General features: G+C 42.7%; 1 protein-coding gene across 1 annotated transcript; it reads left to right on the top strand.

Moving 5' to 3' along the window:
• Positions 1-536: 536 nt before the first annotated feature.
• Positions 537-23444, top strand: sap30l (sap30-like). The gene is made up of 4 exons (XM_041186856.1): positions 537-1563; positions 6643-6768; positions 12787-12885; positions 22389-23444. Exons 1-4 carry the CDS (start codon positions 1378-1380, stop codon positions 22509-22511), a joined length of 534 nt encoding a protein of 177 aa, XP_041042790.1. The 5' UTR covers positions 537-1377; the 3' UTR covers positions 22512-23444.
• Positions 23445-23757: the final 313 nt, after the last annotated feature.

Here is a 23757-nt window from a genome sequence, read left to right as displayed (position 1 = left end):
TGTTAAAGTACCAAGGTTTAGGATTTAAAATATTGTCTGGTGCGGAACAAAGTAAAGAGACTGTAGAATGGTTAGAAAGTGGACTGGAACATGCACACAGGCTTAAATAACGTAGCAGCGATTTCAACTCCACCGGTACAACATTCGATCGAAAAAGGAACTCCCGATAATTTTTATTTTTAAGAAAGGCGCTTGTTGGCACTGTTATTAGGTTCAGTTTGCTTTATCACAAATTAGTGCACTGCTGCAACCTTTTACAATTTGAATTGCACACTTTTTAAAATGTTAATTTGCTTCTTACTACGGCCACGACACTCGCCCGAGTGAAATGCGAGACGTCAGCTGCTGAGCAAAAAAAAATTTGAAAAAAAAATGCTGCGCTCATTTGTTTTTTTTCCCCCTTTTACACACACACACAGGCACTTCTTCCGCGTTGAGACTACCCGCCTGCGCAAGCTGCGGAGCGCGGCATTCTGGGACGTGTAGTTCTCGTCACCGGCCGGTAGGGGCACGTGATGTGCGCGGCGTCGCACGGCAAGGAACTACAATTCCCGTGGTGCACGGCGGCGAAGGCGGTCAGCCCCTCCCCTCCCCGGGTTTGGAACGCTGGTAATGTATCAATGCAGGGGCATTATTTCCTGATTCCATTTGGAACGTTGGTACATGGCAACAGCTGTTCGCCAGAAGCAGCCCAAGTACTGCAGGCAAAGTCTTCCTGCAGCGGGCGGACGTCAATGTAATTTATTATATTTTGCTGTTGTCGTGTGTGTTTTTGTTTCCATTCTCCTCCCCTTACCATTTTTTTAAAAAGGGGGAAAAAAGCGTGTGTAATACGTATGGTGCGCTGCTTTATTATCCATTTAAGCTCGAGGTTTGTATTGTACGTGTCCAAGGCTGAATGAAAACACCATACTTTAATCCTGGTGGATAATTTTCTTTTTCTCTTCCAGCCTCCCCGCTCCCCCCCTTTTTTTTATTTCTCTTCTACAAAGACGCGCATTATCGGCGCAAGAAAGCGAATAATTGTTGTAAAGGGCTTTGCATGGAGCAGCTCGGCCATTGTGAGCTTCTTGGAGAGTTGTAATTTTTGTTTAAAAACAAGAATTAAACCCCCTCCCTCCCACTGCGAAAGTTGCAATGTGAGTTCTTTAACCCGGCGTTAAAGAGAGACTTTCTGCCATATTGAATTCTATATATATATGTATATATTTTAGAAAGAGTTCTTTTTTCGTTGTTCGTTGTGGAACTAAGTGCTGCCGCCGGTCTCGAACCCACACACTTGCGTTGAGTTGATAGACCCGTTCTCTGAAAGGGGGAGGGGGGTGTTTGAGGGAAACAAGAAAAGGGTTTTCATAAGGAGAGAGGGAGAGAAAAAAAATGAACGGTTTTAGTACCGAGGAAGACAGCCGGGATGGCGGCGCCGGGGCTCCAGGATTTGGCCACATTTGTTGTTTGGTTGATGATGGAGAGAGGTGCAACCGCCCTGCCGGCAACGCCAGCTTCAGCAAGAGGATCCAGAAAAGTATTTCACAGAAGAAACTCAAACTGGAAACCGACAAGAACGTAAGTCTGTTGATTCTTAATTATTTCTCTTCTCTCCCTCTCTCCACCACCCCCCCCCCCCCCCCCCGCCTTTTATATTCCGCAAAGTGACCAAAGTAGCATTGTCAATAAAGGATGATTGGGGAGCGGGGTGGGAAAGGAGAGAGGGCGAACAATTTCCAGTATCTGCGGTCAGCAGTTATAAGCTGATGTGAAACAAGACTGTCATGAGGTCCATCAAAGGCCTGAAACATAGTATATTTCAACACGCTGTTACGACTTAACCTGCCAACGAGAGAATCTTTCAGTTAAAAATTAAAACGTCCGGTCGGGATATGTTAACTCTGTTTATCTGATATCCTGGTTGTAAAAGAGCAGCTTTTCCACATGGTGTGTTCAAACTCGCGTCAATTGTACGTCTGCTGTGACCTACAGTTTAACATTGGGGAATCTGTGGCGACAGAGTGAACGCCGGCCTGACTTGAGTCAAGTCGTTGCCCAGGCAAGAACGTTACATTTGCATTTGCAGAGTTGGTAAAATTGGAGCAGCCCAGTTTTGGAAGGACATCGTAACAGGTCAAGAAAGCACCGGCTTTAATTCTCGATTGCTTCTACTTTTAACTCGTGTCACCGAGGGAGGTGGTGGGGTCTTAACCATTGCACTGAGCGACTGGCTTAAGAGAAAGGGATATCAACCAGGGGCTGGCTCCTGGATGGATGCCCATTGACCCTAATGGAACATAGGAATAGGAGGAGGCCATTTAGCTTGTTTCACCATTCACTGGGTTCATGTCTGAACTGAGACCAAACTTCATAAATGTTTCTTTTCCTCACATCCCTTAATGCTTTTGGATAACAATCTATCATTCTCAAATTTAAAATTACAAGTGGCTGGGGAAGATTTTGAAAGCTTTTTGATGCCTCGGGATTGAGGGATATGCTGAGAGAGTGGGAAAGTGGAATTAAGGCAGATGATCAGTCATGATGGTGAGGCAGGCTCGAAGGGCTGTGCAGTCTACTCTTGAGTTCTTACGTCAGAGGAGTTGCAAACTTCTACCACTGTTTTTGTGTAGAAGTGTTTCCTAACTTAGCCCTTGAAAGATCTGGTTCTAATTTTTTGACTATGCCTCCTCATCTGAGACCCCCATTTCCCCTCCCCACCCCCAAACTCCCTGCCCGAATGAGCTGGAGTGTCTATACAAGCATCAAGCAAAAATATATTTTGGCTTGTGCTGCTCTCCTGGTCAAACAGCCCGCTGAAGCACAGCCTAGGTTCTCACAGGAGGAATTACCACCTGTTTGAACTGAATGTGGGCTATGGAACTGTAGTGAGGCTGGGTGAGTTGATGCTATATGGGGAATCAAAGAAAGAGCCAATGTAGGGCACCAGAGACAATGGAAAAAAAACAATAGAACTTGCATTTATACAGTTCCTTTCTTGACCTCTGGCTGCCCTAAAGTACTTCACAGCCGCTGAAGTACTTTTGAAGTGTAGTCACTGCAGCTGATTTGCATGTGGCAAGGTCCCATAGAAAGCAATTTTGATTTGAGGTACGAACATTGACCAGGGCACTGGTGACAATGCCGTTGACCTTTGAGGAGTGCTATGGAATCTTGAATGACCACCCGAGGGGCCAGATAGACCTTGGCTCAATGGTGGCTGTGAAGCATTCCCTCAGTTCTGTACTGGAGTGCCCGTCTGGGATATATACTCCTGTCTCTGGAGTGGGCCATGAACCCACAACCCTCCCGCCCCAGATGCGGGCGTGATGCTCACTGAGTCATGGTTGCCACCTTGCTGAATTGCTGGGTTGGAGAGTGTATTAGATGAGAGATGATTTTTGTGCGATGTGATGAGCTGTGTTTTGGAGCAGGGTGAGAAAGGGGAAATTTGCTTTTCTTGATTTCATTTGATTTGACCTGACACCAGCTTCCTTGGGCAGCGAGACTCTTTTGGAAGCTTCCCCTATGCTAGCAGTTTCTGTTATGAGTAGGGATAGTCAGTGGGGGCAAGCTTTTTGTTCATGAGGGCATCACAATCACACATGAATCTATTTGAGTTGTGCACTTTCCAGCATTGTATAGCAATCAAGAATGCCCACTTATTTCTCATTTCTATCTAGCATATTGGGGTGAACCGGTCTCGGTGTGCTGCAAGGCTCTTTCAGCCTATGCAAATGGAGGGAAGCTTTTAGGTAGAACTGTCCAGTTAGTCTCATTCCTCTGCTCTCCCTCCATCCACCTCCAACTGCAGTGCAAATTTTGTTGTAATCAATTTTATCACCACAAGTTTCCCTACTGGAGATCAAATAACTCTTAGACCACGGATCAATCCTGGCAACTTCCTGCTCTATTGTGTAGTGGCTCGGAAAGGACTGGTCTGAACGTGGGAGCTAAGCAGTCACGGGGGCAGTTTCCTTCGTAGAACTGTGTGCTGAGAGTTTTTCATATTCAGAGCAGACAGTATTATCACATATAGATTTGGCATCGGCAATTGGAACTCCAGCTTAATTACTATTGGTGTTAACTTCTTGATTGTGAAGCACTTTGAGGCCAACCGCTACTTCACAGGGGCTAGATTTGGCAGCAGGTCTGTCCAGGGTGAGAGAGCATAATATTTTTTTGTTGCAGTGAGGTGTTTATAGTACTGAGTAATATTGGAAGGAACAATTGCCAGTGAACAAGAGTTCTTTACCTATGCAAGCAATAAGGAAAATGGGACATCACTTGTAAACATTTCAGTGACTAGTTGCAAAGCAGCACTGGCAGGGACCACCTCTATCTGTGATGTTGCTCAATTTTCTGTGTGCCTGGCTCCCGTCACAAAGTTTTTGCTCCTGATTGCTGAAATTCCTAACCAGCTTTTGCCCCTCCTGTTTCTGTAATCTTCAGCCTATTACCTTCTCCGTTCCTCAATTTCAACCTCTTGATGATACCTGGTTTCTCTCGTCTGATTATTGGTGGCTGTGACTTCAACTGTCTAGGTCCTAGGCTCTGAAATGTCCACTCGAAACCTCTCCAGCATTGACTCTTTAAGATGTTCTTTCAAGCCCACCTCTTTTGCCTAAACTTTTCACCCCCCTGTCCTAATTACCCCTTATGTGGTTTGGTGTCAATTTTTGCCTGATGACGCTCCCTGTTAAGCATTGTTTTACTGCATTTAAAGGTACTACATATATAAATATAGGTGGTTGTTGCAACTATGTGACCAAGTGCACAATAATTGCAGCAACAATGCTGCAGCTATAGTTGCAAAGGCCAGTATAGTTGTCAACACAGTGAGTAGGATTGCCAAGCACTGGAGATGACGATGACTAGAATAAGATTTGTGTTCTAGTCACTTGGAGTGGGCCTTGAACCCACAACCTACTGACTCAGATATGAGTGTTGCCACTGAGTCAATGCTGACACCTCTGTGTATGAGGAATCTTGGCTTTGTGTTATGTGGCACACTGTACTTGTTTTTATTGCTACAGTGTCATTTACTAGGTCATTCTTGAAATAAGTACCATCTGATTCATGACCTAGAAATTTTATTATTTGTTTTAAATTTTGAACGATGACTGGAGTAAAACCTTAAACTTGACTTGAGGTTTGTTACCCAGCTTCAAAGTTTTCAAAAACAGTTGAAAAGTTTTTGAAAACACTTAACCAATGTTGTTTAATTTCTGTTATTAGAAATCCTATACTTTTACCACTGAGGAGTTGACATAGAATCATAAAACATACATTGGGTCGAATGGTCTTGCTCTGTGTTAGCTCTGAAATATCTACCATTCGCCCTGCTCCCCTTTTCTTTCCCTATAGCACTGCAATTTTTTTCTTTTTAAGTATGTATCCAGTTCCCCTTTCAAAGTTACTATTGAATCAGCTTCCACTCCAGATCAGAACTTGCTTCGTAAAAATGAAATTCTTTTGTCGCCTTGCTTCCCACTCCTCTGCTAATTAATTTAAATCTGTGTGCTCTGTGAGATAACCCATCATCACTAGTTGTGTGTCTTTCTCCGTTTGCTTTAGGCACAAGCATTTATGTTTTCCCAAATGTGCAGTTCACACTCCTGCTGCAGGGGCGCAACCCGTTTACCTAAGTAGGTTGGCAAGTGCCACTCAAATGCATCCAAACTGCTTTCTGACAAAGTATATAAGTAAGCAGGTTAGGACAAGGTCAGCCTTGGCTCAGTGGGCATCACTCACCTCTGAGCCAGATGGTTGTGGGATCAAGTCCCACTCCAGAGACGTGAGCACCAAAATATAGGCTGATCACCCTTTTCAGCACTGAGGGAGTGCTGTATTGTCAGAGATGCCATCTTTCAGATGCGGCATTAGACCTGTCTGTCCACAGCTGGACATAAAAGATTCCATGGTGCCATTTTGAAGATGAGCAGGGCACTTATCCCTGGTGCCCTGGTCAACATTTATCCTTCCATTGACATCACAAGCATGGATTACCTGGTCATCGCTGTTGTTGGGATTGTGCTGTGTGCAAACTGGTTGTTGCGTTTCCTACATTGCATCAGTGACTACACTTCAAAAGTACTTAATTGGCTGTAAAACATTTACGGACACCCTTGGGCCATGGGCAGCACCATATAAATGCAAGTCATTTATTCATTCATTAACTTGCAGGGCTATTGGAGTGGAAAGAGCCCAGTCCCTAATGGTAATTCTACCCTTCATGTCCCATCAATGAGCCAGCTTGTTTAGTCAGCCAGCAGTGTTCTGGAATGTTGCAAGCCTCAATGGCCGAGATATATGATAACTTAGACTGCTGTGGAGAAATATCAGGCATGTGTCTTTTGTAGTCAACTTAATCCCAAAGAGACTCTCCTTGCCCTTCCTTCCCCATAACCTCCCAAACCAATCAGGACAGTTTGTAGTTGGCCATGAAAGAGTTTTGAGTCCAACTAGGTGAACTGTAGGTATCGGGAACTGCTTCATTGTAAACTTGGGGAAAACTGATCTTAACTCAAGTTCAGCCATCACTGCTCTCTTGCTATATCTGCCTCACCAGCATTCTGTAATGAGTTTGCTATTTCTTATGAACTTATGACTACAGTGTGTTGTAACTTGTGCTGCTTTCTTTTTACACTTATTTCTCAGGTTCGACATCTGTACATATGTGACTTTCACAAAAGTTTCATACAAAGTGTGCGAAATAAGAGGAAGAGGAAAGGTAGTGATGATGATGGGGGTGATTCACCAGATCACGATGCGGAATCCCCAGAGGTAAATGTGTCCAATGCTGGGAGTTAGAGTGGTTTTTTTAGGGACTTTTCATAATCAAGTTTTAAAATTTTACTTGCTTTTTACATTGAATTTCTATACCTAAATTTCCAGCTGTTCAATATGCTGATCCCTTGCCAAGATTCACAAATGGAAGTTGCCCTCTGGTACCTTACCCAGGTGGATATCGTTCACGCCAGTGGTGAACAGCATCTGTCTGCCCAGTGTGGGGTAGGCATCATGACCAAGTACAATCAGGTCTGCGTTCAATGTGCTGGATGCGTACACGCCCAACTGAGATCACTGGATGAGTGATTAGGAACATGTGCACTGAACCAAGGACATCAAGGCCAATTGTAGTGCCCTGCTTTGATTATGCATCTTGGACTTCCAAGGCCAATTGTAACCCAACCACTGCCCATATGAAAAGTGGCAAACAATGCACAGGTGTGGATTGAAGCTAGGCTTTTGCTGACCTCTGATTCGGTTACTCGCTGGATAAGCCACTTGAAAGGCCTTATTTATATAAATTTCCACAACTTACTCCCTCCAGATTTCCTGCCCAAGGGCTTTCCTGCATAATTTATTGGTAAACTTCCTTTAGTCATATTTGATTTCATGCATGGGAACAATGCCTCAGCATATGATCTGATTTGACCCTGAGAAGAAGAGAAAGGTGGTGATTGTACGAGATATGTCTATTTATGCATTAGTGCTACCTTCCAAAGCCCCTCTTTTTCCAATGCTTGCGGGGATGTGATATTTAAGATTTATTATGTATTTGTCACTTTCTTTCACTTTACCCCTCTAGTTTAAAAATAATGCTTGTTATCACAAATAGAATGAGCTTTTTCTTATGTAAAAGCAAAAAACTGCGGATGCTGGAAATCCAGAATAAAAATACCTGGAAAATTCAGCAGGTCTGACAGCATCTGCGGAGAGGAACACAGTTAACGTTTCTTCAACAGAACTAAGAAAAAAATAGAAGAGAGGTGAAATATAAGCTGTTTTAAGTGGGGTTGGGACAGGCAGAGCTGGATAGAGGGCCCGTGATAGGTGGAGATCGCCAAAAGATGTCATAGACAACAGGACAAAGAGGTGTTGACAGTGGTGATATTAGCTAAGAAATGTGCTAATAGGTGACATTAAGGGTAAAAAGCAGGACAAGCAAGGTATAGATAGCCCTAGTGCCACCACCAAACACATCTTCCCTTCACACACACAAACACCACCCCCCACCCCCCCCCTCCGCGGCATTCCGTTCCCTCTGTGACACCGTGGTCCACTTCTCCATTACCCCCTACTCCTCAACCCCCACCTATGGCACCTCCCCATGCATACGCAAAATATGCAACACCTGCCCCTTCACTTCCTCTCTCCTCACTGTCCAAGGACCCAAACACTCCTTTCTAGTGAAGCAGCATTTCCCCCAACTTAGTCTACTGCATTCGTTGCTCCCAATGTGGTTTCCTCTACATTGGAGAGACCAAACGCAGACTGGGCGACCGCTTTGCAGAACACCTTCGGTCTGTCCACAAGAATGACCCAGACCTCCCCGTCGCTTGCCATTTTAACACTCCACCCTGCTCTCTTGCCCACATGTCTGTCCTTGGCTTGCTGCATTGTTCCAGTGAAGCTCAACGCAAACTGGAGGAACAGCACCTCATCTTCCGACTAGGCACTTTACAGCCTTCCGGACTGAATATTGAGTTCAACAACTTTAGACTTTGAACTCCCTCCTCCATCCCCACCCCTTTCTGTTTCTTCCCCCTCCCTTTTGTTTTTTCCAATAATTTATATAGATTTTTCTTTTCCCACCTGTTTCCATTATTTTTAAATCTATACATTTTATGCCCTTTTAATCTTATTTCACCCCACCCCCCACTAGAGCTATCTGTACCTTGCCTGTCTTGCTATCCATTCTTAATTAGCACATTCTTTTAGATAATATCACCACCTTCAACACCTCTTTGTTCTTTTGTCTGTGACATCTTTCGGTTATCTGCTCCTATCACTGCTTGCTTGTCCCTACAACCACACCCACCCCCCACCTTAAACCAGCTTATATTTCACCCCACTCCTATTTTAACTTAGTTCTGTTGAAGGGTCATGAGGACTCGAAACGTCAACTTTATTCTTCACCACCGATGCTGCCAGACCTGCTGAGTTTTTCCAGGTATTTCGGTTTTAATGATGGTTGCTAGATAAATCTTGTCCTAGTACACCAGGAGGAACTTCCTCCTGCTCCTCCTTTGAAATAGTGTCACAGGATCTTTTGCATCCACTGAGGGAGGAGACGGGGCCTTAGTTTAATGTTTTACAATACCCGAAGAGATTGATAACTTTTTAAAACGTTATTCAAATTTCCCCTGACTGAAAGGATCAGGCAGTAAGTTGGGAACATAGAAGCAGGAGTAGGCTATTCAGCCCAAATGGGCCTGGTCCTCCATTCATTACGATCATGGCTGATCATCCACTTCAATGCCTTTTTCCCCACATATCCTCATATCACTTTATGTCATCAATATTTAGAAATCTATCAATCTTTACTTTAAACATACACAGCCCTTAGGGGTGGAGAATTCCAAAGATTTTGCAATCCCCGAGTTTAAAAAAATTCTCCTTATCTCGGTCCTATGTAGGTTTCCCCTTATTTTGAAATTGTGGCCCTGGAGTCAAGATTTCAATTTTAAGACTTTTACTGTAATAAACAAACTAAAAGCAACAGTGCCAACTGAAGTAGTGTGACATTAATTTATACCCTGAACGACAAAAGTTTTTCCATTTAACGTTTAAGATGGCAGAAAATCTCCTGTCAAGTTTACACTTTACTCTGTCCTTTAAGTAGACTCTGCAATCTGTAGGACCTGGTCCAAAGCTATTCTCAGCTTCCAATGCCTTGTTTCCATTTCCCTTTTCCAGCCAGATAATTTATAATCCCTGAATTGATTTTCACAGTGAGGGCTATCCTGGAGATTCCTTCCTGCTGCCAAACCTAGGCAAACCTTCCACTCTTGTTTAAATCCTCATGAACTTGATCTCCTCAATCCAACCTCAAGCTTCCAACCACATTCTGATTGGCTACTTCTAGTCCTCTGCTTTCTCAGGTTCTTGCAAACTGGCCTGTCAGGGATATCTTAAGAAAACCTTGTACGCCGCTACTATGATAGCTTTCTAATGGCTAGTTTTCCCCCTCAAAGCTGATCTCCATGGCAATGTGAATCACATTGGCCTTGTATCCAGGTAAATTTGCTGATCAACTATCTTCTAAACCCCCAAGCCCATCTATCTTGAAATTAAATAGAGAGTTTTAAAGTATAACCGTTCATAAAACCTGACATTCCTATCACCTCTCTGAGACTTGGAGACTAACCACCTACACACAGTTACCACAGAAGCCCTTGCCATTGTTCACAAGTGTGAACATCTTGCACTACCTTCCCAGTAAAAACAACCTAAACCTACCTTTAATCTTTACCAACCAAGCTGCCCAAACTTGTTAAAATTTCTTTACTCAGAGGGTGGTCAACCTGTGGAATTCTCTACCACAGAAGGCTGTGGAGGCCGGGTCACTGAGTATATTCAAGAAAGAAATTGATAATTTCTTGGATATTAGGGGCATCAAGGGGTATGGAGAGAAAGTGGGAATATGGCATTGAGATAGAGAATCAGCCATGATCATGTTGAATGGCGGAGCAGGTTCCAAGGGCTGAATGGCCTGCACCTCCTAGTTTCTATGTCAGGCATGATTTAGAGCAGGTATCATGACCCCATTCCTCTGTTTTAAGCTAAACTGAAGAGAGAGTCCCAAATCATAACAACCTTATAAAATTTGGATTTGTAATAAATATATCGTCCAAAAGACAGCATCTCTGACAGTGTAGCATTCTTTCAGTCAGTGTAGGTTGTGTTCAGGTCCCTGGAGTCTTAGCCACGGTGACTATTCCAAAGAGGCACTGGCTCATGCTAATATATTTTGTGGATGCTGATCACAGACCAATTTCTTTCCAAGTTGTTTCCAGAGGGATCATTACTGTTGACTCATTAATGTTGTAACAGTCCATAGTTTGAGTAAAATTAAACATTTGTAAATTAACCTTTTGAATAACTCTTCCCAAAAGCGGTAGATTTATACGGTTTGGTTTAGTTAAGGGCATATCAGCTGTGATAGAATCACTTTGTCTGTATCAGGAGGCTATTGGTTCAAATCGCAGACCCTAGAATAGAGTACAAAATCTAGCTCAATATTCCAGTCCAGCACTGAGTGTTGCACTCTCCGATGTGCTCTGTTTTTTCAGATGAGACACTAAACCCAAGCCTCGTCTGCCCCTTCTGATAGGCATAAAAGACTCTATGGCGCTATTTTAAAGGGAACAGTGGAATTCTCCTCTGTGTCCTGGCTAATATTTATCCTACAACCAACTTCACTTTGAAATAAAATGTATCTGGTCTTTGCTATTTGTGGGACCTTGCTATGCACAAATTGGCAGCTATGTTTCCATATTTTACAACAGTAAATGTACTTTAGAAGTATCCAATTAAGTATCACAGGGGAAGTGGTGGTATATTGGTATTGTCACTGGACTAGTACTCCAAATTCCCTGGGTAATTTCCGGGTTCAAACCCCACCACGGTGAAATTTGAATTACATCTTAAAAAATCTGGAATTAGAAATCTAACATCGGCCATGGAACCATTATCGATTGTCGGAAAAGCCCATCTAGCTTCACTAATGTCCTTTAGGAAAGGAAATATGCTGTCTGGCCTACATGTGACTCCAGATCCACAGCAATGAGGTTGATTCTCAAATGCCCCCTGAAATGACATTTAATCAGTTCTCAAGGGCCCAGTCAGTGATGTCCACACCCCATGAACGAACAAAAAAAAAAGTGCTTTGGGATGCTCTGAGGCAGTGGAAGCTATGATATAAATGCCAAGCCTTTCTCTTTTTTGCAATAATTCAGTAACACTCTAGACCTACTTGATAGCTAAACCTATTTTATGTCACCAGAGGTACCCTGGCCAGAAGGATTTGTGGTTTAATACTAGGAACGGAATTGTTCCTTTTAACTGACCTGAGCATGGCATTTGAGTTTCACCTTTGACCTGTACTTGTGTTCCTGAAAGTCAAAAACTTTGCCTCTCCTTGTGACTGGCTAGATGTGCATTGGCGTGGGAACCTTGGTGAAGATGTGTCGGAACTGCATGCATGCTGTCCGTCCTGCTCTTCCTTATCATGTGTAGATAGTCCGAGGGTGATCACTGTCCTGTCCAGGCTTGGAAGAGAAAATGGCCACTTATGCAATGCAAAAGGCAGCTGCAGCCAAGGAGCTAACCTCAGCCTCTTCAGAGGGAGATAAATGAAGTGGGGCAGGGGGGATCTGATAGAGTATTTTATCAACATATGCAGAATCGTAAAAACTTACAGCAGAGACAGAGATTTGGGCTATCGTGCTCTTTGATAGAGCAGTCCAATTAGACCCTCAACCTCAGACTTTCCCTATAGTCATGTTTTGTTTTATTCGTTTATGGAATGTGGACATCACTGGCTGGGCCAGCACTTATTGCCCATCCCTAGTTGCCCTTGAGAAGATGGTGGTGAGCTGCCGCCTTGAACCGCTGCAGTCCCAATGAATAGGATTTCCTGCAACCATTCCTCTAACCAATGTAGATTTACTGGAACATGAATTTAATGCACTTTGATCAGTAGTTTTTCCTATGTTGTCAGTTCTAGGTTGTTCTCTTTAGACATATTACTTTAGGTAGTTATAGTTGAGAGCTTGCAATGGGAGATGTCACAGCCTGCAACTGATGTTTGTGGATGGGAGAATTGGGGTGGAAAGTCTTGTTCACATCCATAAGCTTTTACTGTTTTTCAATTCTTACCTTCTGAAATAACCTCCCACACACACTGTCAATCAACATTCTGTATTTCGAGATGATTTCTCAATTTATGTTTTGATTGCCAACTTGATTTGCCTGGAAGATGTTCAACCTTTTTTTTTATTTCTTTAATTTTAGGTTGATTTGTTTCAATTGCAAGTAAACACACTGAGGCGTTACAAGAGACACTTCAAACTACAGACCAGACCTGGACTAAATAAAGCTCAGCTAGCTGAGGTATTATGCATCCTCATTTTGTTCCAAAGTATTTGTTTGCCTGTTGTTAGCTGGTGCTAGCAAAATAAGCGGATGGCAGAATGGGTGATGCTTATATTAAAATTGCTTTGCCAAGTCCATATGCTGAATTGTGAATAGTGCTGCAAAATTACACAATGTTCGTAAATTTTCCCTTTGTTCAAATCCCCAATATTCTGTTATTGTAGGTTTACCTTGGGATTCATTGACACCTTACTCATTGCTGGTGGCAATGGCCTTTTATTCAAAACCATTTATTTACATGCTAACTATTTACATGGGTTGGATAAGATCAAGACATAGGTGGAGCTACTCTGAGCTGCTTTACATTCAATTCCCCTCAGTGAGTGTCATCACTGTGTAGCTCCCTATGCACATGCTCAGTAGCAATCATTAGAGTTGACCCTTTACAAATATGGGTTTTAAAATATGAATTTTTAGTATGGCTCACTCAGCAGGTAAAATATAAGACTGCACATGGTGCCAACAGATTAGATGTAATTGGGTAACTGCCTCGTCATCATCCCTGAAGTTAAGTGACTAGGTTTGATTTTATGCTTGTAATTTATATCGTGTAGCAATCCTCCACTGACTGCATTTTCCAGGAGAATGACCCTGCTTTTATCGTGATATTTTGTTGTAGTTTCAATTGTACGTTCTGTTTGCCGTAGTTCGTTGTTACTCTGTTTTAAATAGACCCTGTTTGACGTAGCTCACAGAGGTGCTGTTTAAATAGACTGGGAAAGTAGGCTGTGTGCTGTCTGTTCCATCACCCTTCAATCCATTTGTTTCAATACTTACTCTGGGGGGGGGAGGAATAATCTTTACCGAGGCTGTTTAATCACTGGATGAGAGGTGACAAAAATGAATGGATTGGATGGAAATTCTCTACTGACATCAACTTTTCTTGGGTATTGCAACTCAAGCCTTGTGTGGACAGCAATGGTAGTGATTTATTTTATTCTTTCATGCGTGTTGACCTTACTGGCAAGGCCAGCATTTGTTGCCCATCCCTAATTGCCCTTGAGAAGGTGGTGGTGAGCTGCCTTCTTGAACCGCTGCAGCCCATGTGGTGTAGGTACACCCACAGTGCTGTTAGGGAGAGAGTTTCAGGATTTTGACCCAGCAGCAGTGAAGGATCACGAGTGGCTTGGAGGTGTGTTTGTAGGTGGCGGTGTTCCCATATATCTGCTGCCCTTGTCCTTCGAGATGTTAGAGGTCGTGGGTTTGGAAGCTGCTGTCAAGAGTAGCATCTTGGTGTGTTGCTGCATTGCATCTTGTAGATGGTGCACACTGTTGGTGGGTGGGGTGCCAATCAAGCAGGCTGCTTTGTCCTGGATGGTGTTGAGCTTCCTGTGTGTTGGACCCACGCTATCCAGGCAAGTGGAGAGTATTCCAATGCACTCTTGACTTTTGGGGAGACAGTTGGTGAGTTACTTGAGGGCTACAGAAGGCCAAAAGAAATTGCAGTTGAGGCCACAGTTGGATTAACCATGATCTTATCGAATGGTGGAGCAGGTTCGGGGGGCAGAGCATGGCCGCCTCCTCCGAATTCTTGTGTTCTTGTGTGTTTCCGGCTGCAGAATTCCCTGCTCTTGTAGCAACAGTAATTATATAGCTGGTCCAGTCTGGCTTCTGGTCAATGGCAACCGCCAAGATGTTGATGGTGGGGGAAATCAGCGACAGTAATGCCATTGAGATGGCAGGATACAATATGAAAGTATGGGCTGCATGTGACCAATGAAGTGGGATATAGGCATTTGGCCAGTCTTCGAACTGGAGAAGTTTACTAACAGGAGACGGCCAATTGGTCCTTTGTGGCTGTGCAACAGCAATCTAGAGAGAGAATTCCTTATCTGTTCACAAACTTAACCATTTTTCCCTTGAAAGGTGCAGTGGTGTCTCCGAGACCACTCCTGCAGCAAAGCATTCCCTGCTTCAACAGAGCTCTCTATAAAGAAATTATTTCTTATTACCTATGTGGCCATTTTAAATTGGTCACTCTTCAATCTCCTGTTAACATTCATCTCCTCAACATTCATAATCCCAAGTCCCTTGTAACTAATAATTTCCCATCCCTGGTATCACCCTGATGAATCTGTGCTGAATCTCTCTGGGTTTAGTATCCTTGTTATAAACTTTCTGAGCGCTGTGCTCTTGATTTCTTCTAATTTGCCCGAAAATAGCATTAGTTTTCACAGTAGTACGCTCATGACATCCAGCTGCGCCTTCCCATCACCTTTTTTGATTTTCCCGCTTTCTGAATGGTCAGGCTGCAAGTCTGACATCCAATACTGGATGAGCAGCAATTTCCTCTGACTAAACATTGTGAAGACCCCTTGTGACAGAAGGAGGAACATTGATGAAGTAGCTAATGAATGTTGGGCCAAGGGTGCTGCCCCTGAGAAACCCTGCATTACTTCACCTCAAATAATTAAGATTCTCCCTGTGTAATTCCTGTCACTGGAAAGGTTCCCACAACAGCTTACATTTATATAGTGCCTTTAACATAGCAACGCATCCCAAGGTACTTGACAGTAGCAATAATCAAACAAAATTTGACACCTGAGAGGTTAGGACAGGTTACAAAAAGATTGGTCAAAGAGATGGATTTTAAAGAGAGAGAGATAGAGAGAAAAGTTCCGAAGCTAGGACTTGGGCACACAAACATATGCATTAGGAGAGGGAGTAGGCCATTCAGCCCCTTGAGCCTGCTCCACCATTTGATAAGAATGTGGCTAATCTGATTGTGGCCTCAATGCTACTTTCCTCTCCACCCTCTATACACTTTTGACTGTGTTGTCAATCAAGGATCGATCTAACTCAGGTTTAAAAATATTCAATGACCACTCCTCTCTGTGGAAGAGAATTCCATCGATTAACAGCCCTCTGAGAGAAAAGACCTCTCCTTGTCTCGGTGTTAAATGGGAGACCCCTGTGCCTGCATCCACCCCCACAGTTCTGTTTTAGTCTCTCTCTGAAGGGGAAACATTCTCTCAGCCTCCACTCTGTCAATTCCCCGCAGGATCTTGTATGTTTCAATAAGATCACCTCTCATTCCTTTAAACTCCAACGGTTACATGCTCAACCTATCTAACCTTTGTTCCCAGGAATCAGTCGAGTGAACATTCTTTGAGCTGCTTCAAATGCAATTTCTTAAATAAGGAGACCAAAACTGTATATAGTACTCCAGATGTGGTATCACCAGCACCCTGCACAAATGTAGCAAAATTTCTTTCCTTTTAAATTTCATTCCACTTGCAATGAATGACATTCCATTTGCCTTCCAAATCACTTTCTATACCTGCAAGCTAACTTCTTGTGATTCATGTACCAGGGCACCCAGATCCCTCTGCACCTCAGAGTTTTGCAATCTCTCCGTTTAAATAATATACTGCTTTTCTATTCTTCCTGCCAAGTGGCCAAGTTCACATTTTCCCACATTATGCTCCATCTACCCAATTTTTGTCCACTCATTTAACCTTTCTATATCCCTTTGTTGACTCCTCATGTCCTGCTCCCAACTTATTTTCTATCTATCTTTGTGTCATCAGCAAATTTAACAACCATATACTCAGCCCCTTCATCCAATTTATTGATATAAATTGTAAATTGTTGAGGCTCCAACACCGATCCATGTGGCGCTCCACTTGTCACATCTTGCCAACCTAAAAATGATCACTTATCCCTACTCTCTGCTTCCTGTTAGCGAATTAATCTTCTATTCATACTCATATGTTGCTGCCTACACCAGGAGATCTTATTTGTGTCATAACCTTTGATGTGGCACCTTATCAAAATGCTTTTTGGAAATCCAAGTAAACCACATCTGCAGGTTCCTCATTATTTGTGCTGCTCATTACTACTTCAAAGAACTCCAATAAATTAGTTGAACATGATTTCACAAAATTGTGTTGACTCTGCCTGATTGCCTTAAAATTTTCTAAGTGCCCTGCTTTGACCTCCTTAATAGATTCTCGCATTTTCCCTATGACATATTAGGCTACTTGGCCTGCAGTTGGATACATTTGCTATTTTCCAACCTGATGGGATTTTTCCAGAATCTAGGGAATTTTGGAAAATTACAGCCAGTGCGTCTATTTTCTCCACAGCTGCTACTTTTAAGATGCTAGGATGAAGTCTATTAGGTCCTGGGGACTTGTCAGCCTTTAGTTCTAATAGTTTTCTCAGTACCCTAGGTGGCTGAAGGTAAATAGTGGAGCTATTCTTCAGAGCTCTCAAGAAGATTCATATGGACTCGAAACATTAATTCTGTTTTTCTCTCCACAGATGCTGTTAGAGCTGCTGAGGTTATCCAGCATTTTCTGTTTGTGTTTCAGATTTCCAGCATCTGCAGTATTTTGCTTTTATCTTATCATTTACCAGTTCAAATCGTTACAAGTGTTGTCTTGGTCATTGAAAATACAATATTAATGTTGTGAAATATGTCCAAGCTAAATTACTAATGTAGACTGAGTCAGGAGTTGTGGGCTCAAGTCCCACTTCAAAGACTTGAACACAAAAATCTAGGTTGACATTCTGTCATACTGAGGGAGTGCAGCACTGTTTGAGGTTCCATCTTCCAGATGAGGTGATAAACAGCGGCCCCTTTCAGGCGGATGTAGAACATAAGAGCAAGTGTGGGCCATTCAGCCCATTGTGCCTGCTTGGCCATTCAATACAATTATGGCTGATCATCCATTTCAATGCCTTTTTCCCCCACACTATCCCCATACCCCTTTACGTCATTGGTATTCTAGAAATCTGTCAATCTCTGAGCTTCCACAACCCTCTGGAATAGAGAATTCCAAACATTCGCACCCCTCTGAGTAAAAAAAATTCCCTTCATCTCAGTCCCACGCTTTTTTATTTTGAAGACGAGCAGGAGAGTTATCCCCAGTGCCCTGACTAACATTTGTCCCTCTACTAGCATCACTAAAACAAATTATCTGATCATGATCACATTTTTGATTGCGGGACCTTGCTGTGCACAAATTAGCTGCTGTGCTTCTGATATTATCAGAGTGACTGACTACACTTCAGAAATACTTCATTGGTTCTAAAGGGCTTTGGGACGTCCTGAGGTTGTAAAAGGCATCATGTAAAATGCAAGTCATACTTTAAATTGCTCCCTTTTTTTGTTCACCCACCCCATGACGTTCACTTTCTGCCATTTCCTTGTGACTCAAATACCAACAGCCTAGGGAGTGCCCATTCTTTCTTTATAAACATAGGCACTGAGTATCAGTGGACTTATTTTGATTCATTTTTGGGGATGTGGGTGTAACTGACAAGGATGGTATTTATTCTCTAATCCTCAGTTGCTTGAGAAAGTGGTGGTGAACCATCTTGAACTCTTATTTGGTGGTGCTTTGCAACTGAGTGACTCAGCAGGCCACTTCCAAGTCCAGTTAAGTCTCAGTCACTGGTTGGGACTTGAATCGTGTGGGGACAGACAAGGTGAGGATGACCATTTCCCTTCCCCAATGGATGTTAATTAATGAACCAGTTGGGTTTTTAGGACATGGTACCAGATTTTGTTTTTAAACTGTCATGGTGTGATTTAGACTCTTGATCTCTGATCCATCCAAAGGGAGATAGTGGAGATGTCACTGGACCAGTAATCCAGAGGCCCAGGCTTATTCTCTGGGGATACAGGTTCAAATCGCACCAAGGCAGCTGGTAGAATTTAGATTCAATTAATCAATAAATTAATTAAAAATATAAAATTGAAAGCTTGCCTCAGTAATGGTGACCATGAAACTATCTTCATTTGTCATAACAGCCCATCTGATTCACTGATGTCCTTTCGAGAAGTAAATATGCTGCCCTTACCTGGTCTGGCCTCCATGGGACTCCAGATCCACAGCAACGAAATGGCCTAGTGAGCCACTTAATTCAAAGGAAATTAGTGTTGGGCAATGAATACTGGCCTTGCCAGTGTCACCCACATCCCATGAAAGAAAAAAAACTATAACCACTATACTGCCAGTTTTGGGATTCAGAGTTGTGAATGCTCCTGCCCTCATTGGATGTCCACACACATCACTATCCTAGGACCCTGAGCTGACAATTAGATTGACAGTACACTGATTATTTTCCCGTCCCTAGCATCGAGCTGTTGAGACCAGCTCAAGTGTCCTCATAATGTGTAATGAGAAAGGAATAATTGGCAATCTACTTGTGCAAGGCCCCTTGGGGATGAGCAGCCATAATATGATGGAATTCTTCATCAAGATGGAGAGTGATGTAGTTGATTCTGAGAGCAGGGTCCTGAACCTTAATAAAGGAAACTACGATGGTATGAGGCGCAAGTTGGCTATGACGGATTGGGAAACGTTACTTAAAGGGATGATGGTGGATAAGCAATGGCAGACATTCAAAGAGCACATGGGTGAACTGCAACAATTGTTTATTCCTGTCTGGTGCAAAAGTAAAACAGGAAAGGTGGCCAAACCATGGCTTACAAGGGAAATTAGAGGTAGTATTAAATCCAAGGAAGAGGCATACAAATTGGCTGGAAAAAACAACAGACCTGAGGATTGGGAACAGTTTAGAATTCAGCAAAGGAGGACCAAGGGATTGATTAAGAAAGGGAAAATAGAGTACAAGAGCAAGCTTGCAGGGAACGTAAAAACTGACCGTAAAAGTTTCTATACATTATGTGAAGAGAAAAAGATGGGTGAAGGCAAATGTAGGTCCCTTACAGTCAGAAACAGGGAAATTTATAATGGGCAACAAGTAAATGGCTGACCAACTAAATACATACTTTGGTTCGGTCTTCACAAAGGAGGACACTAATAACATACCAGAAACGTTGGGGAACACATGGTTTAGTGAGAGGGAGGAACTGAAAGAAATCTGTATTAGTGGGGAAATAGTCTTGGGGAAATTGTTGGGATTGAAGGTCGATAAATCCCCACATAGGATAACCTACATCCCAGTGTACTTAAGGAAGTGGCCCTAGAAATAGTGGATGCATTGGTGGTCATGTTCCTAGATTCTGTAGACTCGGGAACAGTTCCTACAGATTGGAGGATAGCTAATGTAATCCCACTATTTAAAAAGGGAGGTAGAGAGAAAACAGGGAATTATAGACCAGTCAGCCTGACATCGGCAGTGGGGAAAATTCTAGAGTCCGTTATTAAAGATTTAATAGCTGAGCACTTGGAAAACAGTGGCAGAATTGGACAGAGTCAGCATGGATTTACAAAAGGGAAATCGTGCTTGACAAACCTACTGGAATTTTTTAAGGATGTTATTAGTAGAGTTGATGAGGGGGAGCCAGAGGATGTGGTTTATTTGGACTTTCAGAAGGCTTTTGACAAAGTCCCACATAAGAGATTAGCGTGTAAGATTAAAGCACATGGGATTGGGGGTAGTGTATTGAGATGGATAGAAAACTGGTCAGCAGACAGGAAACAAAGAGTAGGAATAAACGGGTCTTTTTCCGAAAGGCAGGCAATGACTAGTAGGGTACCGCAGGGATCGGTGCTGGGACCCCAGCTGTTCACAATGTATATTAATGATTTAGATGAGGGAAATAAATGTAATTTGCAGATGACACAAAGCTGGGTGGGAGGGTGAACTGTGAGGAGGATGCAGAGATGCTTCAGTGTGATTTGGACAAGCTGAGTGAGTGGGCAAATGCATGGTAGATGCAGTATAATGTGGATAAATGTGAGGTTATCCACTTTGGTAGCAAAAACAGGAAAGCAGATTAATAACTGGCTATAAATTGAGAGAGGAGAATGTGCAAGGAGGCTTGGGTGTCCTCACACACCAGCCGCTGAAGGTAAGCATGCAGGTGCAGCAGGCGGTAAAGAAGGCAAATGGTATGTTGGCCTTCATAGAGAGAGGATTCGAGTACAGGAATAGGGATGTATTGCTGCAATTATACAGGGCCTTGGTGAGACTACATCTGGAATATTGTGTGCAGTTTTGGTCTCCTTATCTGAGGAAGGATGTATTTGCTATAGAGGGAGTGCGGCAAAGGTTTACCAGGCTGATTCCTGGGATGGTGGGACCGACATATGAGGAGAGGTTGAGTCGGTTAGGATTATATTCGCTGGAGTTCAGAAGAATGAGTGGGAATCTTCATAGAAACCATAAAATTCTAACAGGGCTAGACAGGGTAGATGCAGTAAGGATGTTCCCAACGGTGGAGGAGTCCAGAACCAGGGGTCACAGTCTGAGGATATGGGGTAGACCATTTAGGACTGAGATGAGGAGAAATTTCTTCACCTAGAGAATGGTGAGCCTGTGGAATTCGCTACCACAGAAAGTAGTTGAGGTCAAAACTTGTATATTTTCAAGGAGTTAGATATAGCGCTTGGGGCGAAAGGGATCAAAGGACATGGGCGGAAAGTGGGAGCAGGCTATTGAGTTGAATGATCAGCCATGATCATAATGAATGGCGGAGCAGGCTCGAAGGGCTGAATGGCCTACTCCTCTTAGTTTCTATGTTTCTATGTAATCATCCTTGAGCTAGCCTAACATGCTCCAAGGTTCAAATGTGAGTGTCACAGTTTGTGTGGTTCAGCACTGCCCCAAATGATGAACTTGTCATTATTTCTTAAGCTTTACAATGCCTGTTTACTTCGTAATTGAGTGATTAATTAACCACGTGCAATTTGTACAATTTTGTGAATATCTTCTTTAATCCTAAGGAGTGAGACAGTGTTTCTTCTTTCTACGTTTCCTTTTGGTGACAATCCCATTATGTATTAGGGCTCTCTATACACGAGCTTTCACGATTGCTCAGTCCTGTAAATGAGGCTTTCCTGTGTTTGGACGTGCCCCGAAAGTGTGAACCACTTGTCTGTTTTCCGGGTGACTCCTTTTGAGCGCAACTTTTGATACTCCAAAACGTACATAATCTAGGCTGATCGTCTCATTCACTGTGTGTGTTTCACAACCTCATCAGGCTGCTGGGAGATCAGTCTCGCATAAAACTTTTCCTCACGGTTATATGATCCATTTGATGACAGTTCCTCAAGACTTCAGCTGTTTTAAGAGGTGCAGAGTTAAATGAAGCCTGGAATTTGGCCACCGATCAGCCACATAGCAATAAATGGCGGGGCAGGCTCCAGGGGCTAAATGGCCTCCTCCTATTCCTATGTTCCTACTGAAGTGTGGGTTTTAATCTTTGACCTTGCTTAATAAATTTGATTCATACTTTTTCAGCTAAGTTTTATGATCTGTTGGTATGTTATCCGCAGTCGGAGAGACTTGAGGGGATGGTGAGACCAAGTACTATTTTCAATGCATTCATTAATGATTTAAAAAGAGTATTAATTGTTTGTGCTGCAGCCATTATCTCATGCTGCGGGTCACGGTTAAGTTCACGGGTCGCGTAGGTTTGTCTATGAAAGCAGCGGTGGGTTACGCACAGGAGGAAAGTATCTGAAATAGGCTTGAAATGTAATGCATTTCGAATGAAAATGGCCAGATATATTCTAATTTTTAAAAATTTCTTTTTCTAGACGATCAGTCGTCATTTTAGGACCATTCCAGTCAATGAAAAGGAAACTCTAGCCTATTTTATCTACATGGTGAAGAATGACAAAATCAGGCATGATCAGAAACCTGACAGCAGCATTCACTGAAACAGACATTAACTCTGCTTTTATTGATCACGTGATCATGCAGGGACAGGAGTTCCGCTTCTGAAGTCAGTCGTACTTAAGCATTTTATTCTTTAAAAGCAGCAGCTGAAATTGGCCTGTGATTATTTTTTTTGTTTTTTTTACATAAAAAGATTTCAATTTGCAATTATGATTTGGCAGTCTCAGAATTTTAATATCTAGGATATGTTAGTTAAATAGAGCCACAAAAACAAAGCAGGTTCTCTTTTTGTGTATTTTATTTTTTGCTCTTGAATGAGGTCACATTTTGAGAGAAAATGACACTTTAAAAAAGTGCTTTGAGGAGGTGCTGCAGGAACTGGAGACCTCTTTACTGTTTTGATTTTATTTTTTTTGCCCCTTCCTATTGGAAGCCACCTGGTTCCAATTCTGTGCAACCCTGCACATTTAGGAGATGGGCAAAGTTGCAAGGTGCAGGAATTTCAGCTCTGTGCCACAGTAATGTCATGGCAACCGCACATAGCGCGGTTTTTATTTTTTTTAAACTTGGCTGTCATGGGAATTCGTAGCAAGAAAATTCAACTGGGGGGAAAAAGAAAGCACGCAATCAAGAATGTCGTACCGCTTATTAATCCTTTTATTTTGTGCTGTAAAACATTTATTCTAGTTGGAAGTGAACTTTTGCCCTGTCTGCAATACAGTGATCGATTGTAAAGTTTGAACTTTCTTGTGCAGCGGGATCATAAGATTGATTACAGTGTTAATTTTCCCCGTGTGCACAAATATACAATGTACTGTACAATGACACTGTCAGAATTTTTTTGTAATATTTACACTTGTCGGCTTCAGTGGGGTTGGGGGTGTGGTTACAGAGGTATCGGTTTGTTTACTGCTGTACCTTGCGGGCTACTTAAGACCTGATTGTCAATTTTGCATTAAACAGATGTGCACAAATTAATTGCTTTTTTGTTATTTGTCAAGCTCAGGGAATGTAGCCGATTGTCAAAAAGTTGAATTCAAAGTATTTAGTCTTTTTCTTCCCTACCCTTCCAAAGGAAACACGGGCTCAGTTAGAGGGTTTAAAATAATTGGGATTGTTGGAAGTGGACAGCAGTCACCAAAAGGGAAAGTTCAGCCAACACTTGCTCTTCAGTAATGTAGCTGTGGTCAGGTTGGGCAAGTGGCTTTTATAGGACACAAACGGACAACTCTTTACAAGCCCAAGAAAGCTTAACTCTGCGGACAATTTTAACAGGAGACCTTGATG

This window comes from Carcharodon carcharias, chromosome 4, assembly GCF_017639515.1.
Source record: "Carcharodon carcharias isolate sCarCar2 chromosome 4, sCarCar2.pri, whole genome shotgun sequence".
NCBI lineage: Eukaryota > Metazoa > Chordata > Chondrichthyes > Lamniformes > Lamnidae > Carcharodon > Carcharodon carcharias.
Note: the sequence above shows the minus strand (reverse complement) of the source record. Positions and strands in the feature narration are given on the sequence as shown.